The sequence below is a fragment of the Chanos chanos genome, chromosome 4 (assembly GCF_902362185.1).
Source record: "Chanos chanos chromosome 4, fChaCha1.1, whole genome shotgun sequence".
Classification (NCBI taxonomy): Eukaryota; Metazoa; Chordata; class Actinopteri; order Gonorynchiformes; family Chanidae; genus Chanos; species Chanos chanos.
In genome coordinates this window covers 42,926,790-42,939,875 of record NC_044498.1, presented here as the reverse complement: position 1 = coordinate 42,939,875, position 13,086 = coordinate 42,926,790, and the positions used below count along the sequence as shown (strand labels likewise).

Here is a 13,086-nt window from a genome sequence, read left to right as displayed (position 1 = left end):
ATAATAAAATTCTAATGTTAGTCTTCCATTAGTGGTGCCAATAGTAGTTGCCTGGTAGGGGAAATCGTAGTGACCACGAGTAGCTGTAAATGGAAAAAAACAGTAATGTTTAATGTTTGTTTTGTTCTGTGCAAACAAAATATGGAGTAACATCGACTCAGTTCCCCTATTCATATTCTTTGAATGTATGTTTTTGGCTAAGCTCTATAAAAGAGCATTCATCCAAAGACCACATGCTGACATGTTCGCATTGTTCTGTGTCAAGGAATATCTACTTGCCTGGTTGATTGTATGAATGACTACCTCCTTAAAAGTCATTGCAAACATCAAATCGTGCAGAGCAGATAATAGCGTTGTTTCGCCCGCTGCTTCCAGAATATGTTCACCTTATGCAGGTGAGCAGTGGTAAAGCTTGTACGTCATTTCTGACAGACAGCTTACTTTCAAACATTTGTCTTTGAATCGCGCTCGCCCCTCCCCAACGAGTCCCTGTTTAACCAATCACGCGTCTCTGGCACAGAACTCATCTCTCCTTTCTTGCTATACAATCCCGCAGAGTAAAAGTCACGTTGGGACGAAAGCGGAGACCTATTCACTTATCGTCCACTGCGAGACACCCGATAGCAGTCGCATGGCAAACGGGTAACTTGATCGGCTTCACCAAAAACCAGGAGGAGTGACTTACTCAAGAAGCTTGGAGAGGGAAAAAAGAATGTCCTCTTCTTCGAGTGAAGTCAGACTTTCGAATGACATCAAAAAGGAAAATGTAAGGCAAGCGGACACATATGGGTCCTCTTCGCCAAATCACGAGCGCATCAAACTGTTGGCTCTTGACACCACAGTGGGGATGCTCGCAGGGCAACAGCCGTTGTCACCTATGGAACGCGCGACTCCTCTGGCGGATTCAGTCGCAGCGCATACCGACCTCCTCACGAGTGCAGCGGTAGCTGCTGCGACTTCTTCGCTTGCTTTTTCTCCTGAGCAAGTGGCGTGCGTCTGCGAGGCTCTTCAGCAAGGTGGCAATGTGGACCGCCTCGCTAGGTTCCTTTGGTCACTCCCGCAAAGTGACTTGCTGAGGGGCAACGAAAGTATCCTTAAAGCCCAAGCATTGGTGGCTTTCCATCAGGCACGGTACCAGGAACTCTACAGTATATTGGAGAACCACAGTTTCAGCCCGTCATGTCATTCTGCCTTGCAAGACCTATGGTACAAGGCTCGGTACACGGAGGCGGAGAAGGCGCGGGGTAGACCACTGGGCGCCGTGGATAAGTACCGCCTGCGGAGGAAGTATCCGTTGCCCCGGACGATCTGGGACGGCGAAGAGACGGTATACTGCTTTAAAGAGCGGTCAAGGAACGCACTGAAAGACCTTTACAAACAGAACCGATATCCGTCTCCCGCGGAGAAGAGGAATTTGGCCAAAATTACAGGACTGTCCCTCACGCAGGTCAGCAACTGGTTCAAAAATAGGAGACAACGGGATAGAAACCCGTCCGAGGCGCTGTCGAAAAGGTAAATTCATTTTGAAAGTATTGAACCCAAGCATATTTGTTATGTCAGTTCTGTCATTTGAAACGGTGATAAACTGTAAATGAAAATCATCCTTCTTTTCTTTCTCTGCAAAGTTGATTCGACTTCCCACACACCTGTGGACTCCTTCAGCGTGTCTGTGTCTGCGGCGTTGCGTGTGTGTTTGTTTTTTGTATGACAGAGGTAATGATTAACATGACTCCATACAGTTAGCTGGAGTGAAAAAAAGAAAGGAGGAAAATCAGGTAGCGTACGTACTACTAATGTTTTGAAATATGAAGCTCAAGGTATATCGGGTTCCAATTCTGTCCTATGGTGTTGTCCAAAAACCAACATGGCATTTTGTGCGCTGGTTTGTTGTGTGTTAGTTGTTTAAATGTAAGCTCATAGTTTCAGTGTTGGATTTACATTGCAAGTAGCCTATTGCTAGTCAAATATGAAGGCTCATTGTATGTCTGCGCGCGTGTTTATTTTGAGTGTTCAGGATCCATTGACTCGTTTGGTTTGCTTCAGCCCATAGCTTTGCTTCACCATATAAATCATTCTGACTATTTACTTTTCCTCTTAGCCGGGGGGGAATAGGAAAACTCCACTTCAGCACTTCATTTTAAAACACCCCCAAGCCCACCTCCGCACGCACACACACACACACACACACACACACCCTGCCTCAGCTCAAACCAGGTATTCCTTTAATGTTTTATCTTTAGTGAACAAAGCACAAGTGCACCTGGTAGGAAGAGGTGACCTCTCTCTCTCTCTCACACACACACACACACACACACACAGAGAGAGAGAGAGAGAGAGAGAGAGACGCACACACACGACTTTTTACACTCCCAGAAAGCTGATGTCATACGTTGCTCGTGTTCGCCAAAGAACGTAGTCAGAGAAAATGCACTGTCCTTGGGCTTTTTTCAGGCTTGGTGCCTGTAATTTTGCCTCTTGGAAAAAACTGTTAAAATTGTAAAGCTAGAAAGGACGCGAGGAGGGCTAGATGGTAAACACTTGGAGGAAAACAAATGAACCAAATATCAGTTTGTCTTAGTGATATCTGAAAGCGCACTGAAACTGAAGCGAGCCTTTAGTTGTTTGATTACGTATAGTTCTTTAGCAAACAGAGATACATTTCTTTAAGCTGACTTAAAACTGCAGAAGTTCCATAGGTCCAGTATCACTTAGTTATCGGAAGGACGTTAAACGTGTTGAGAACGATGTTTAAGTGCGCGCAAAAGTAAAAAAAAAAAAAAAAAATAGTATAGAAAACTTCTTGGTCAACTGCAACTTGGAGCTCAGTTGAAGATGGTTCAAATAAACCTGACCATTTGTGCAGTCATGCTGTGATCGTTAACATGCTTCTCCGCGGGATTTATTGCGCCAAATGGTGCTCTCTCTCTCTCTCTCTCTCTCTCTCTCTCTCTCTCCGTGTGTGTGTGTGTGTGTGTGTGTGTGTGAGTTTAGGGTAGTAAAGACGATAGGGCCTAGTTAAGATAAACGCTGTCAGAAATTAAGGCTGTAATCTAATTTGCTCTCCGCGGGGTGAAGGCGCGCTTTATACATATTTCTCACCTCATCAGTACAAAATTCTGCCATACCTTCAGCGATTTAAATGGTTTGGTCTATGCTGTTTGGATTAAATCAGCCAAAGCGGTCTGCTCCTTCACAGCGAAGAAACATGTATTTTGGACATTCGAATTTAAGCAAAAACAACAGCAACTGAAGTCCGCCTCGGCACGTCTCCAAAACAGGTCCTGGCCGATCTTATTTTTAGTAAACAACAGGGATTTTTTTTAACATGTGCCCGCCTTTACCCTCCCTTTGAAGTCTGAATCTTTATATCCTATAGCCGTTCTTATTTAGGACTGAAAAACGCCGAAAGGGACCAAGGGACATGCTGTAATTCTGCAATTTGTGGTTTTAGCCCTCCTACAATGCTCCTCCCTTTCTTATAGGCAAATTAGGCTTTCTGAGGCGTCTTATAACTGCTGTCAGATTTAAGTATACGATCTTAAGTATAAGATCTGTATGATGTTGGATATATATTCCTTTCTGATCAATTCTTTATAACTCACTCAACAATGACTTTGGGTGCTACAGTGTCAAGTTACACAGTACAAATTAGTCCTGCGCTCATTTGAACTTAAATTATTGTGTATAATTTGAAGCAGTTGTTTCATAAAAGAACAAATAATTTGATCTATTTTAACCACACATACAGATGTTTCGGACAATGGAATAATAGCATATTTATTCAGATTGATGAGCATTTAAACACTGTATTATGACTTGGTTTATGGGTTATTGGTTTATCTACATTCTTAGTACTCTCATAACAGGCAGGAAAACAGCTGGATATGCAATGCTAAGCATACTAAAAATATTGTGGAATGTTTGACAACAGTGGATATTTTAACAGTTTATTAAAACAGTCCTAAAATTATATATTGAGCAACAATAATTTGAATCATTAGTAGCCTTTGGCTCTATCACTGTAGTTATCATTCATGGTTGTTAGAGTACTTAGGAACTTTTTAATGGCAATCATGTGTATGAGTACGATGTTTCTTCAGTGATTTTCAAGCTGCTTTCAAAGTTGTGTTCAGAAATAGGACTTTTGTTCAAAAAACTGTAAGAACCAATTCAAATTCAATACCAATATTTCACAGAGCATTTTATGCAGTCTGATAGTTCTTAAATTTTACATGAAGGTCAGTAGATTTACTAAGTTGTGTAAAAATATTCAACGTTCCCCAGATAAGGAAAATTTATGCCAAGGATACCAGTCTTCTCTGCACTTCAGTATGTCTGCAACTTCCTGTCTTTATGAAAGAGCAGCATAGCAGAACCAACAGCATACAGGAGGGAGAGATTTTGGCTAGGTTTACAGGTTGTGTTCTTGTGACTTATAAATAGCAGAAAATGGAGGGTTTTTTAACTCTTTCCCCTGAGAGGTGTCTCCCCTTTTCACTGGTCCGAGGTCTAATAGTAATTCCTTGCCTATGTCTAACCCTACCCCAAAAGCGCACACACACACACACACACACACACACACACACACACACACACACACACACACACCAAAAAAAAAAATCCTGTTTATCCACTTGTCATTTTGAGAAGTATGTACAAAACATACTTATTGCCATTATTATGTCATTAATAATTAAACTGAAGGGTTTTTAAACGAGAGTGCTATTATTTTTAGCCTCCCACAAAAAGCTCAGCACTGTAGTTATACATTGCATCACTCTAATCTGTTGTTTTCAGCATAGCCCTGTGGTTTGTGGCATTTTAATGGGCTCCTTGGTATCTTGGATCTGTGCTTCTTATAGAAAAAGCATGACATAATTACTTTTTCCATTTTACATTACATTTCTGAATTTACTATTTTTTTCCCTCTCTGCCACCTCCTTGTCTACCCCACTTACCACTTCCCCAACTCCATTTGCCCCTCCCACTTCCTTTTCAGTGAATCTGATGGGAACCATAGCACAGAGGATGAGTGCAGCAAAGGACAGGAAGAGGTGTCTCCACGTCCATTATCCTCCTCCTCAGATGGGGTGGTGTCCCATGTACCCCTCGCCCTCTCCTCCTCTGGTGCCTTGGAGGGCACAGTGGTCATCCAGCAGATCGGCGATATCAAAATGCCTTCAACCAGCAGCGTGCCCTGTTCTGGTGTGGTCTTTAACGGAAACCTTGGGGTATCTGCCAGCCTCTCAACCACCGCCTTCCACAACGGCACCTCAGCTTACCTCCCATCACAAGGAAACATCCTCTTCAATGGGCTGAACCTTGGACTGCAGTCATTAGGTCCTAGGTCTGGCACAGGAGTCTTGCTAGGTGGATCAACAGTGGATGGAGCTGCAGTGGAGAAAGAATTAAACGGTTCAGCAGGAGGAACAGACCCTGCCCTGTCATACCCCTCCTTCCAGAGCAATATGAATGGGACAGGGGTGGAAGTTAAGATGGAAGGGATGACCCAGAACGCTGTGGCCCAGGAAAAAGACTCATCATCGTTGCTTGCCTACTCGTCTGCCCCCTCTGGAGTGCTGCATTTGGGTGGGTACAGCTTGGTACCTATGCTAGGTGGGGTTACAGATAGCAATGGAGTGCCACTAGTCGGTGGGAACATTGGACTTCCATCTCTGCAGCTCCCCTCTTCTTCCTCACCTTCTTCACTGTCACAAGGTGGGTCATCTTCCTGTATATATAAAGGAGCAGTGACAGACATCTAGAAATTGACAGTGACAGACATCTAGAATAACTCCTGAACCCCTGAACCAGTCATCAGAAATACTGTTCTCATGCTGGAGAAAGCAATTATCACTTTTTCAGTGTAACAAAAAACGCAGACTTTCGATGATACACCAAGAACAAAGAGCAACAGAGATCTGCCATCTTAAACGACTGAGAATTTCTTTATATGTGCTTACGGGCCTCACTGTGTGGGGATGTGTGCATTATAACTGAGTGTATTAGGACAAAGCATAGTGCACAGAACAACCACACCCAACAAACACACACAGACATACACAGGCGTGGTACACTTGTAGTAGCCTCAGTATGAGCATCCTTTGTAAACCTGTGTAAATATAGCTCAGCATATAACATGGTGACAACATGTCGGTAGCTGGGACATTGCCAGTCTGAAGGTGACTTTTGTTTTCCATTTGTAATGACTTGGTAATGCTTCAGACAGTTGTTGTGAGCGAAAGACGGAGAGAGAGAGAGAGAGAGAGAGAGAGAGGAAGCGTAGGACTGGAGTCGGGAGGGAGGGGGACAATGGGAAACCTGTAGTAGTTGCTACCACCTTTGACACTTCAAAGCATGCATTGGGAGAAATGATTATGAAAGCTTATTTAGCTAAACTAGTGAGTAATTTCCAGGCTTGCTGGGGTATGTTTGTCACTACAGCCATAAAGTTTGAATCATGAAAACCTGAGTTGGGGTCAAGGAAAACATAAGGTTCTTTGTCCAACAAGCTATCTTATTAAATCCAGGTTCTTAAGTCACTGGGTACCATTTGTTTTTGTTTTCTTCAACCAGTCAATTCAAATTACAGTTGACAGTCAGATCTCCTTTCCTGACATCTTTTACCACTGTAAACAAACTGAAAATCTCACTCATCTCTTTTTTTCTCTAGAGGCTGTTTCACTGACCAGCATAGCAGTTAGCTCTGCTGACTCTCTCTGCAACCTCCAGTCCCAACACCAGGATAGGCTGACCCTGGCTCCCCTGCAGCCCAGTACGGTTCTCTACAACCTGGGTAACCCACAAACACCAACCCCTATCAAACAGGAACCCCTTGAGGTTGGAGAGGAAGAAAATGGTGGAGCTTATGCCTACAATCCAGTTGTCCACCTCCAACAAAGTGGGGAACTAATCTATACTTCCACACCTTTAAACTCTAACTCCACCCCAACTCCACCACCCTCTTCCCACAGTCCGTCTGAAGTTACCACAGCAACCACCTCCCAGGTCTACACCACCCTAACAGTCAGCACACCCCTCTTGGTGCAGACAGACCCGACTAGACTCCATCATGCAGTTGGTGAGTATGGAGGTCACAACCCTCAGCTGACCCCCTCAGAACATGTGCTCGCCCCAGCCCTAAACAGAGACTTCCTGTCTGAGGTTTCAGAAGGAGAAAAGGTGGATGCAGGTGAGGTTAATGACATGATGAGGGTAATGTGTGAAGAAATGGAAGCTGCTGAAGAAAAAGAGCTAGCCAAACTACAGACAGTGCATATGGACGAGGATATTTCTAATATGTGACCTATGAACTGTGGCTAGTGGCTATTATTTTGGGGGAAAAAAAATGTATTTTTTATTTGGTTGTTATCTTTTTTTGTGTGTTGAACCATTAAATATTATCGCTATACAATAAGTGTTAAATTATTCTTTTTTTTTTTTTTTTTTTTTGGAGCACGGTGTCCAAATGCAAACGAAGCGTGATTGTAACTGAGTCGGATTAACGTAACAAACACAGGGAGTATACGCTTTCTATATTTTTCCTGAACAATAATCTCTCTCCACTCTCACAGTGACTAATGTCGCCTGTTTATTTTTAAATACCACACTATCCATCATGCATCCATGTGAAGCCCAAGTGTGCATTTTTACGGCCAACACCTGCCGTGTGCTGTTGAGAGAAGCTGAGCAGGGCAAACAGGTGGCAGCTTGGCCTCACTCATGTGACCGCCATGTTCTCCAATCCCACCATGTCATCTGGGTCAAACCTAAAAGGTCACCTTAAAGGGGGGAGGTGGGAGGTGTAGAGAGCGGGGATGGGGGGTGGGCGGGGGGTTACAATCCCCGCTACCATATCATCACCAACTACAACTGCTGCACTGAAGGCCATAGAGGAAAGAGAAGCTTTTGTATATGTGCACAGTGAATGAAACTACGTAAAAAGGATTTAATAATTGATCAATAACAGTATAAGGAGGCTTTGAAAAGTATCTGTATTATTATGTATAGGGTTACATTAGGCCTGGGAAAAAGTTTCAAAGTTTGAGTTTCTTTTTGTCGAGACTTTAATTTATTTCTTTTGTCGATGAGGTGGCACACACTTCATCCAGGTGTGACGTGTTGTTTATACTGTGCCTTAGGAATGGTTCTAGCTCTGCTAACTGTAATGTTGACATGTTTTGTACAATATAATTGCAAAATTTGATGTTTGTATGAAATGCTAAGGACAAGGTCATATGAGTAGTCATAAACGGTTAAGGTTAGTGTCAGGGGCTGACATAACCATTCATAACTTTTCGTAACGATATCGTTTGCCGTACTTCACATAACTTTTACCTTTTTTCTCACATGTTTGTATGATTTCATACAGAAATTTATTAGACCAGGCTGGTTTTGCTTTACATTTAACTACAAAATTCATTAGCAAGCTTAATATAACTCCTACAGCAAAGGGCTTCATGGCACTGCTAATAACACGACCTAAATTATAACATCACTGTGCTTGATTAATGTAATTTATCTTATATAAGAAGCTTATGCATATTAATGGGAGTTGTGAGGTTCAGCGGATGTACGCTATGTATGGTAAGAAATATTCACTAGTATTTCTTTTTTTAATGAACGATGTGACCCACTTAAACAGTGATCAAGTCACTTTATCAATGAGCAGACCTCCACAATTTACAAACAATGATATCCTTTCACAGCAATAAGACCAGTGCTGCTCTTCTGTGAATTCTGTTGCTACATGTGCCTTTGGCATATCTGAATGAAGGTATGCATTTGTTGGCCTTCCAGTCTACTAAATAACATGATCTGTTATGTGTCACTAAAACTGCTCAGTTGCAGTTGAGCACTTGGGAATCATTAGTGATGTTATGATGTCAGCTATACTGAAGCAATACGTAAAGACAATGAATGACATCCCTGTCAGCCAATAGGAAATCATGGGTGGTATGCTAGTGTACATGTGTGGCAGGTACTTTTAGCACTGACATAATATAGATATAAGATTGAAGTGGAAGAATGGTGCTGCCTGGCTTTTGCCTTTTGATCTGTGGAACTCCCAAGAAACCTGTGATTCACATTTCTGTTAAAGGAAAATAATTATTTTGTACTCTTAGCAGTTTAACTCAAGTATTGGGTCGGAAATGTTTTTAATGTATTGTCTGTCAGCCGTCTTATGTCTTTCTTACATCTACAAAACAGACAAACAAATAAAAAAGGTACATATCAAAGCACCAGGTTACTAATAGTTACTCTACAAAAGAACATACAACCACATATGTAGATGCAGTACATATAAATGTACAGTCTATTTGTTGTCTTTGTCTGTGTGTGTGCATGTGAGTGTGTGTGTGTGTGTGTGAGAGAGAGAGAGAGAGAGAGAGAGAGCGTGAGTGAGTTGTGTACATATGTATTTAAAGAGACATGCTAATAGTGTTGTATTTATACCTTATTCATGTGTAATTGTAATTGTCCAAGTCCATTGCATAGTGAGTATAATGGAAGAATGATTTTTCCATACAAGACTCTTGAACTGAATGACAAGTGCCCTGTTATGTTGCGGTTTTTGTTTGTTTGTTTGTTTATTTTCTTTTTTTTACTGGTGACCGAATAAAACTTGTGGCATATGATCCAAATTACACAGGGGCTGGTCTGTCACAAAATTTTCAAATCTCCTGATGGAGACAAGCCAGGTTTCCCCCCTCTCTCTTGAATGTGCCTCACGCAAAGGCAACAGTGCATGTTCAGAATAATATATCAATTTATTTACATCACCACTGATGCCATACCCCCCCTCCTCCTCCCCCAAACAATGTATCTCTCAATTTAAAAACAAATGTCACACTTTTAGATCACTACATTAAAGACATCTTAAGCATTGATCAAAAGTGACAAAGTGCAGTTTGAAGCTAATTTATCTCTAAAATTTACAGCTGTCGGTAAAAAGCTTGATACGGTACTTTAACGGGATGGCGGGATGGGCACTCACCAGACAACAAACTGAACAATAAAATCAGCCATAAACATATGTTTTGGGGTTTTTATAAGTGGTGAAAGGGGGTGGATTACTTTTTTTTTTTTTTTTGCTTGAAAAATGTGTCTGAATTCTCAAACGAGGTGAATGTATTTTTGTAAAGTCAGTGCTCCATTAAATCTTTATATTTATACATACAAAGGTCTGTCCATGTCATTATTTTTGTAACCTTGCTTGACTTTGATAAATTCGACGACTGTAGCCAGTATAATTGAATATATTTCCTCGGTCTGTAGTCTTGGCTGCGTGTTTGGATTTTAATGTTATGTCTACGGTGGATGTTTAAAAAATTCCCCCGGACAGGAAACATGCTCCTTTTGCCCATGTATAAAAGGCTTAAGTAGCCCAACGGTGTGGGGATGGGCCATAACTAGCATGCACTGATCCAGCAAGGCCGGCCTGGGCTCTGGAAAATCAACGGTGATCGTTTGCACATGCCTGGCAACCTGGTGCTCGTTAGTGGCTCACTCTCATCTCAGGCCCCTTAATTCAAATAAACAGCGATGTGATTTCCAGAGGCCCAGCTGCAGGCACCAATGTCTGAGGCTCCTCTATTAGGGGGGTCCTGTAAGTCTCCATCCCACACTAGAGTATTCTGCCGTGTACACTGAGAATATGGATAACAAATTAAAAAAAAAAAAAAAACATATCAGACCTATTTATGGAAGAAATATCTTAAATGATAAGGGTGAATAGTAGTTAATCGTTTCAGCTCTTTTAGATTTTACAGGTAATTGTTTTTTACCCCCTCTTGTAAAATGGAGCATCTATGCAGTAGTATAATAAATGATTTGCTTTATCCCAATCTTTTTTGTATTTCCTGAATCACAAAATCAATGTTGGTTCTCATTTCAGGTGTAGGATCTATCTGCTATCGCTGTCTCCCCGCCTCTGCTTCATTAAATCAATGAATGATACTCTCACAAGCGAAACTGATCCCATTGGCTCAGGCCCAGATCAACCCTTAACCCTCTTCCCCAAAAAACCTTCCCGTAATATCTTCCCCTCCGCTGTAAGTATGTGGAAGGCAGTTCTTGGCTGGTTTGGTGTGGATTCTGGCATTTTCTTCCCAGTTACGTAGTCGTTTATAATTTGTGGTAAGACCCAAAGAAAAGCGAATAGTTTGGGGATAGTTTTGATCTGAGCTGATGAAAAAAAAAAAAAACAGTGGGTGAATGGATGGACAGACAAATGGATAGACAGACGATGGAAAGGTGGACAGTCAGTCAGCTAGAGAAAGGAGGAGACTGGGAAACTTGATCTTGTTTCTATGGCATCATGAAAGGAGAAAGAACATACAGCAGTATTAGGCAGAATGAATGAAGCAGAAAGTATAAGAGAGAGAGAGAGAGAGAGAGACAGAGGGACAAAGAAAGAGTGCGTAAAAGTAGAAGGCAAAGGGTTATCAGACAAAGGGTTAAAGGCAAGAAAGAAGGAGAAAAGCAAGTAAGAAACAGAAAGAGCGGTAATAGGAGCATTATCACCTGACACAGGTGACCCTGTTGCCAAGGACGATGGCTGAGTTGATTGCTAGGTATCAGGTGGCACCTCCTGTAATATTTAAGAGAGAGAAATGCATTGCTGGCAGATAAACAATTCCGTGCGCACAGGGACTAAACAGTCTGCGTATGAAAACACAGACATACACATACATGCACACACATACACACACACACACAAACACACACACACACACACACACACACACACACTCCTCCATGGTTAAAGAAAATGCAACCACCAAAGACGAAACCTCAGTTTTACTTTAAATTAAAAGGACATAAATTACAAATGTTTTTTTTTAGCAGAAACCAACAGCAAATATTAAGCAAAGTAAATCCATTTTTAGCAAAACAAACATTTATACTTTGACAGTGGGTTGAAAGAAGCAACTGGCCACATTTAATATGAACATTATCACTTTAATTGAACCGACATCAGGTTATCAAAAAAAAAAAGATCTTGTCACATACACAGGGAACAATACAACTGAAACAAGCCCTTCCTTTTTATCATATATCAGAAATATGGAACATGCATATATACCCTCTGACCATAACACACACACACACACACACACACACTCACATACACACACATACACACAGTGAAACATATTCAGATAGTAAGTGAGTGGTCATAAAAAAAAAGTAAACCCCCCAGAACTGAGGCTTATTAAAAACACTGACCTTTGACCTTTGCAAGGATTTTCAAAGTCGAAATTTAATGCGGAGCAGCAGACTGCCCACCATATGTAACCTGACCTCCTGAGCACTGCAGTCCTCCAACATCCCACGTCCCCCCACTAATGGGAGGTCAAGGGTCACTGGGAGCACTGCAATGCTCCACAGACCCACCACTACTCAAAAAAAATGTGCATGTGCGTGTGTGTGTGTGTGTGTGTGTGTGTGTGTGTGTGTGTGTGTGTGTGTGTGTGTGTGTGTGTGTGTATGTATGTGTGTACGTGTGTGTGTGTGTGTGTGTGTGTGTGTGTGTGCGTGTGTGTGTGTATGTATGTATGTGTGTACGTGTGTGTGTGTGTGTGTGTGTGTGTGTGTGTGTGTGCGTGTGTGTGTGTGTATGTATGTGTGTACGTGTGTGTGTGTGTGTGTGTGTGTACGTGTGTGTGTGTGTGTGTGTGTGTGTGTGTGTGTGCGTACATGTGTGTGTGTGTGTGTTTTCATTTAAGAGAGCTCCTTCCTGTCATGTATGTTTATAAATGACTCCATCTCATTTAAAACATGCTTGGGTGGAAATATGTGAGAGAAAAGTAAGTCAGGGCTGTGGTATGGAGTACAAGTAGAAAAACTCAGACTACCACAACAAGGGAAAAGAAAACAAATAACAGACTGTTACCAGATGAAGAGAGCTCAGCTCTGGTATTTTTCACTAATACTTTCAGACAAAACATTAAAAGAAAATCAACTCTTCCTTTTATTTACAAGAGTGAGAACGATTTTTCTCAGTCAAAGGTGACTCGATGAGGGAAGGAGACGTTATATTAGATTATTCCCACGTCTCTGAGCAAATGTTGAATGTTTGAA

General features: G+C 41.8%; 1 protein-coding gene across 1 annotated transcript; it reads left to right on the top strand.

Annotated features, from left to right (window-relative positions):
- Nucleotides 1–712: 712 nt before the first annotated feature.
- six4a (SIX homeobox 4a) lies at nt 713–7,305 on the top strand. The gene is given in 3 exon segments (XM_030771015.1): nt 713–1,512; nt 5,000–5,733; nt 6,674–7,305. Coding segments are annotated over 3 exon segments (2,166 nt in total).
- Nucleotides 7,306–13,086: the final 5,781 nt, after the last annotated feature.